At 54.8% G+C, this 6,715-nt stretch overlaps 1 protein-coding gene across 1 annotated transcript; it reads right to left on the minus strand.

Annotated features, from left to right (window-relative positions):
* Positions 1–575: 575 nt before the first annotated feature.
* CDX2 (caudal type homeobox 2) lies at positions 576–5,689 on the minus strand. Its single transcript, XM_049778305.1, has 3 exons — positions 5,140–5,689; positions 1,824–1,969; positions 576–818 (listed from the first exon to the last, which is right to left on the minus strand). Exons 1-3 carry the CDS (start codon positions 5,687–5,689, stop codon positions 576–578), a joined length of 939 nt encoding a protein of 312 aa, XP_049634262.1.
* Between the last annotated feature and the right edge of the window lie 1,026 nt (positions 5,690–6,715).

Below are 6,715 nucleotides of genomic sequence, written 5' to 3' on the forward strand. Positions count from 1 at the left end.
AGCATTAGAGCATGTGCCTTGTGTGTGTGAGGACTTGGGTTCATTCCTCAGCACCACAACAAATACAAATATAAAATTAAAAAACAAACCAAAAAAAAAAATAAAACCCCAAGTCTGGCCTGCCCATCAGACAGGTTGCAGGTCCTTGAACTATGAACATTGAGGGGAGAGGGGAGAGCAGCAGGCACTTGTCCCTCCAGAATCCTTCTCTCCCCTTAGCTCCAACCAGAAACACATCCTGTGGATTTAGGCAGTGAGAATTGGGGAAGAGGGGCTGAAGGTTTGGTCTATTTAGCCAACCAGGCCCTGCTCTGTCAGGAACACACTAAACCATGAAACTCCTGAGGTCTTTCTTGATTCCTCACAGGCCTAAAAAGCCAGGCACCAAAAGTCAAAATCTGGGGGAATGGCTTCTTGGAGGCCTTCAACTCCACTGGTCTTTGCTCCTGGCTGCCATTTTTCTTCAGAACTAGGTAAACCGGAGGATAGTAGTGGGTGGGAGGGAAGGTTCTAGCAGAGTCTGTGCAATTCAGGGCTCTGTCAGAAATGGCTCAGCTGCTGCAGGCCTCCAGGGGTCACTGGGTGACAGTTGGGTTCAGTACCCCTGCTGCAGGCCCCAGAACCCCGGGGACAGATCCAGGCACTGAGCCTTGCAGGGAAGACACGGGACTCAGAGGCTCTGGAACGTTTCTCAGAGGGCCTGGCGGGGGCTGGGGAGCTGCAGAAGGTGGTGGTGGCGGCTGCTGCTGCTGTTGCTGCAACTTCTTCTTGTTGATTTTTCTTTCCTTGGCTCGGCGGTTCTGAAACCAGATTTTCACCTAGAAATGTGGAGGAGGAAAAAAAAAAACAGGTCATGAAGAAAGAGGTGTGAGGGAAAGTGGGGGTGGCATTCAACACCTGCAAGGATAAAATATCTCCATCTCCACTGGAGGTACCTCACACCTTGCCCACCCCCCTCTACTCAGCCCACCAATGTCCAAGGTGGACACCATTGTCAAGCTCAGGAGAAAAAGCTCTTTCCTTTGTGGCCCCCTTCCTGAGTTCCTTTCCAATGCAACCTTTATAACAACCTTTATCTATGGCTTCACTAGAAGAGTTCAGAGTCTCAGAAGCAAGAAAAACAGAAATTGCAAGGCCCTCTCTTGACCAAGCAAAAGGCAGGAGTTGGATATATTTCAGAGAACAACCTTTGGCCCCTCAAAGCTAAACTGAAAGCAATTATGCTTCACTTTGGAGCTGAGAATGAGCTTTAATATGAGGCTTCCTGGTTCTGAATTTGTACCCCCCCCCCCACACACAGAGTATGTACGAGCCAAACCTTAACTTAAATTTCTATGGACAGAGATTTAGGGTTATTTCTTTACACACTTGGCCACTTACTAGCACAAAGTCTGAGTGAAGTCTTTATTATTCAAATAGGATTAAACTAATGCTGTTTTTTTCTTGTTCTTTCTGATTCCTCAAACTAGGGTGATTAGTAATAAAATAAAAAAAAGAAAGGCCCAAGAGATATGGAAAACAGGTTAAGGTTTTTGCACCACTGGTCCTCTGAACAACAGCAAATGTAACCCTGAGCAGAGAACTGGACACAACTGGATGTGGTCCTCAAATTTCTCTCCTACTAAATTAAAAAAAAAAAAAAGACTAGCAATAGCTATAGTTAGTCTTTTATTTTTTAAGAGCATTTAGATAGCAATCACTCTCCAACCTGCTGCTTTATTCTTCCTACTGGCCCAGCTAGTTTAAGAACTTGGGCATCTAAGTTGTAAGATGTTCCCTCACTCCCAAGAGTGGTGTGTTCTAGGCCTGCTGGACATTCGCACCTGCCTCTCAGAGAGTCCCAGCGTGGCAGCCAGCTCAGCCTTTCTACGGATGGTGATGTAGCGGCTGTAGTGGAACTCCTTCTCCAACTCCAGCCGCTGGTGGTCGGTGTATACCACTCGATATTTGTCTTTCGTCCTGGTTTTCACTGTGGAGGAAGCAGAAATCAAACTGAGAGCCTCTGGGCAGTCCATCAGTCACAGGTAATGACAAACCTCCCTAACCCAGGCTCATTTCTCTTCCTGTACCACGGGGGGGGGGGGCAGGGTTTGGCTGGTTCCTGCAGAGTCTGACAAGACCCCCCAGAGGCAGTGGGGGATGGGTTGGGAGCTGGCGAGGCTGTCAGAATAACAACTCACCTTGGGGTTAAGTGCTTATTAAACATGAAGTAAAACCAAAATTTTGTACAACAGAGAATAGGATCCAGTATAGGGCCCAGGAACAAAATGCCTCCCCAGAGACCAGGAATATTCAGATCCTCAGGAAAATGAACCCTCAAACAGCTGAGATTGTGGACTTGTGTTATTTGGTGGGAGATGGACTCTTAGAGATGGATAAAGTCAAAAGGGTTCCTCATGTCACCAGAATCACCTCTCCCTACTCCACACTGCCCCCAACAAACACTATGTGGTGGAATTCAGAGCTGAGGTCCAGTCTGCAGAAAAGCCCTCCTTAGGAACAGTTTCTACCCTGGCCAAGAAAATTTGAAATCGGTTTTTTTTTAAACCTTTCTTTTTTTCATCTCCATATCTTTCTGCTACAAACCCATTCCATGCCGTTCTGACCAGCAATGGAAGCTCGATGCAGTAAGTCAACATATTAAACCTCCGATTGATTGTTTTACTGAAGGGCCTTGACAAATAGTGCCCACGTCGTCGGAACAGGCCCCACTTTGACGTCTCCCTAGGCCTGTCCAGAGTCAGCTGTTGGTAGAGAGTGCTCCTCTCTCGCGCCTCCCAGCCGGGACCTTTTCTGTCCCAGAGCAGGTTCAATCGCCCAGTGCCCGCTTCTAACAGGAAGATCTAAAGGGTCTGGGAGTCTCTTGGAGGTGTTTAATGCCCCGCAGGCCGACTTTGTTCAGGTAAAACCCTTTGCAAAGGACAACAAAAGCGCCCTGGGAAGATACAGGCCGGATCACAGGGAGCTCCTCCGAGCCGCTGAAAGAGGAACACAGTCTCAAACAATGCAGAACAAGGCGATCTTATCAAAGAAAAGCCCTTTCAATGCCTTAATAACAACCACATTCTGTTTGAATTACCACTACTGAGCAAATGGCGGCCTCGCTTTCATCCCCCTCCCCGCCAGGCACATTAACATAAACACGGCCAGGCAGGCGCATTTGAATGGGCACAGAGGGCCCGACCCCGCGCCTGGGAAGAAAGTAAAGGAAACCTAGGACCTAGGATTCTGCCCCGCAGCGCGCGCACTGGGCCGCACGCCCAGATCCGCCGGCGGCAGTGGACACTAAGGAGAAGGACGGGGAAACTAAGGACCACACTAGCGCACGCATTAGCACAAGGAGATTCTGTCTCTGGAACCAAGTTGGAGACCCAAGAGATGCGATCGCGGCTGAAGAGCTGGGAGAAATGGAGGGAGTTCTGTGCATAGAATCTGTTGACATCCCCCGGTTTGGGGTGCGTTGGAATTACCCTTTCTCCTAGGCTGCTCTTTAGCATCCTGGTCCGGCCAAGGAACGTGGTGACCTAGTCCCCCTCCTGTGAGCCCTGCACCCAAGTCACATGGGACTTGGAGGCAGCTCGCCCCGCACCCCCTGGGAACTTAGGAGGGGGCTGGAGGAAGGCAGAGATGAGAAGGACTTGTCAGAATTCATTATTGACTGCGAAAGTCGCCACCCTTTTCCGGGCCCTAAAAAAAAGAGAGACAATGGCCGGGCTGGGAAGGTGTATATCAAAGCGGGCCAGGCCGAGAACCGCCCCCCTTGACGGATGACGCTGCCCAGAGGAGCCGGGCTCTGGCGCTCTGGCCACGGACCTCCAAACATTAACATCACAAGGGCGCCCGGCGCCACAGCGACCCCCAACTCAGCGTACTTCACAGCGCCCTTGCATCTGATCTCCCCGCAGCCTGTGCGCCTCGGCGCCTCTGCCTTCTGCGAGCCTGTCAAGGAAACCCTCGGGAAACAAGCTAAAGGCCTCTCTCTTAGCGCTTCCTGCCCAAGAAGGTTGCTCCTTTGGGGGCTCCTGCCCTTGGGAAGGGATCGAGGGGGGGGGGTGTCCCGAGGCCTTCTCCTTCACCAGAGCTCGGTGACAGCCCCCGAAGGCCGTTTTGATTTATACGCCCATAATTGGCTATAAACTTCTGCAAAGTGGCCATACCCTGCACACTGCCTGGGCTGGGCCAGAACGTGGGGAAGAGAAAAACGGAATTGCAGAGGGCTGAGAAAACTCTGAGGGAAGAGACTCTGGGTTTGGGGACCCGCCCCACTCAGCGCCAAAGAGTACTTCCTTCCCACCTAGACGCGCCTCTTCACCAGAAAATGGCAGCCCCCGAGCCCACGGACCCCATTCGGTCCGACCCAGGTGGGGCTTTACAAGGAAGTTCCCGAGCCAGTTTCTCTTGCGTAGTAGTGAACCCACGAGCGACCCGGACACTTTTCCAATTTGGGGGGAAAAAATACTGTGGGTTTGGCCGGTGGTGGCGGAGCCACACCGAATTTCTTGCTCCCTGGCTGCTCTTTCAGCAGAGATAGGGAACTCCCACGCTTCTTGCCCCAACCCTCCAGCGAGCGTTGGCGATCAAGGGTCCAAAGACTAGGGTGTGCCCCGTTGCAGTCATGGGAGCACCCTTTAGCCAGCACCTGTTCCCCCCCTTACTCGCGGAGCCTCCAATCTCCAAAGTGGGTGCCAGTGTCCAAACCCGAAACCCGGATCCACATGCGGCCGTTGCTCTTCTGGCTTTTCCTGAAGACCCTTGTCTTTGGACCCGCACGGGGAAGGATGTGGAGGGAGGGAAAATAAACTAAAGGTCCAGAACGCTGCCTGTCTGCCAGTGATGGGCATTGGAAATCTCCCTTTCTCCTCCAGAGACTCAGAGGTGTGTCCCTCGCCCCCTCCGCCCCAATTGGAACCCCGGCCGCGAACGCCTCCTCTCTGGGGGCTCTGGGTTGACCTTCCTGCAGGCATAAGTCCTGGGCTTAGGAACTCCGGAGCCCGGAGCCAAACTGCCGCTCCCCACCCCGGCCTAGCGCCTAGCGCTCGGCTCCCTTGCGCGCTTTCCCCGCTGCGCCTCTGCGAGAGTCGGGTGCGCCCCGTCTGCCGCGCGCGCCTCGGGTTGGCCCTCCCGCTGCCGCTCGCTCACCTTGGCTCCCGAGCGACGGCTGCGCGGGCTTCCTCATCCACTCGCACAGGTTCCGCCGCTGGCCGCTCGGGGACAGCTGCTCGGCGGCGGCGGGGGCCGGGGGCCCGGCCGGAACGGTGTTGAGCGTCTGCAGCAAGCCCGAGGCGCAGGAGGGCGCGGCGGCCGGGTGGTGCGGGTGGTGGTGCGGATGGTGGTGCGCGTGGTGGTGCGGATGGTAGTCGGCGGGGCTACTGTAGCCCATGGCGGTGGCAGGGGAGCCCCCGTTGAGCCCGTGCGCCACGGCGTTGGCGGCGGCGGCGCCCCCCGGGGCGTAGCCGTTCCAGTCCTCGCGGAGCGGCGCGCCGTAGGCGGCGGGCCACGACGGCCCGGGGGACTGCGCGCTGTCCAAGTTCGCGGCCGCGGCCGCGGCTGCGGCCACATGGTAGCCGCCGTAGTCCGGGTATTGTGGGGGGCTCACGAAGTTCTGTGGCGCCAGGTTGAGGCCGCCCGAGTGGCGCACCGAGCTGGGGTACATGCTCACGTCCTTATCCAGGAGGTAGCTCACGTACATGGTGGCAGGAGCCCCACAGCAAACTTCACCATGCTGCCTGGGGGTCGACGCGGGAGGCTCGCGGCCGGGGCGCGCGCGGGAAACCAGGCGGCGAGAGCAGTGTCTGGAGGCTGCACCAGACCCCGCGCTGCTCCGCTGGCTCCTCGCAGTGCTTCTGCTTTGCAGGCAGGTCCCTCCCTCTGGCAGGTCCGTCCGCCCGCCCTCTCTTTCTTCCTTCTTTCCTCCCACCGCCTTCCCACTGGGCAGCAGAGGCGGGGAAGACCCGCCGCAAGCTGGCGTGCGGAGCCCGGGACCAGCGGCCTTAGGTGATTAACGAGTGTTTACAGGACTCTATTAGTAATGACACAGACACCAATGGCTGGAGACGTCGAGGCGCAGCGCGCACCCAGCACCCAAACCCCCAAAACCCGATTTGCATTTTAAAAGATAAGGGGGGGAGGGCGAGCTCGCTGGAGGGCTGCGACCCGATCACAGCTAAATATTCAAACCTTTATTGTGAAGAGCTTCCTTCTTCCAACCTGGTGCATTTTAACCTCCAATCACAGGTTCAAAGAATGAAATCAAGAGACTTGCAAAAGAAGGGGGAGTATGCAGAAAACGAACTGCCTCGGTGGGAAGGTGGGAATCTGGGCTTGGAGACTAGGGAACATGCTGATGTGTTTTGCAAGGAACCGTGGTGTTGACGGGGAGCCGTCTAGATGCTCCTTCTATCTGACACAGGAAAGAAAAAGGAAGTCATTGAGTTGATGGTACCTTTTTGACCTGGGGATGTTGGGGGGGGGGTGCAAAGGGGCCTCGGAGCCCTTAGATGCTCCATTCGGTTCCTTCGTACTCTGGCCCCTGCCCAGAAGGACAGCGTGCCCAATGCACAATCACCACCGATCTTTTCTCTCGCCCTCAGCCTGCACTACTTTTAATTATCACCCTAGCTGCACCTCTGATTCCACTTCGCATTTAGACTTCATGTTAACATGAAGTAATTTGTGTTGTAAACATTTAGTTCAAGACTCGAACTATCAGGAATCT

The sequence above is a fragment of the Suncus etruscus genome, chromosome 8 (genome assembly GCF_024139225.1).
Source record: "Suncus etruscus isolate mSunEtr1 chromosome 8, mSunEtr1.pri.cur, whole genome shotgun sequence".
NCBI classification, from domain to species: Eukaryota; Metazoa; Chordata; class Mammalia; order Eulipotyphla; family Soricidae; genus Suncus; species Suncus etruscus.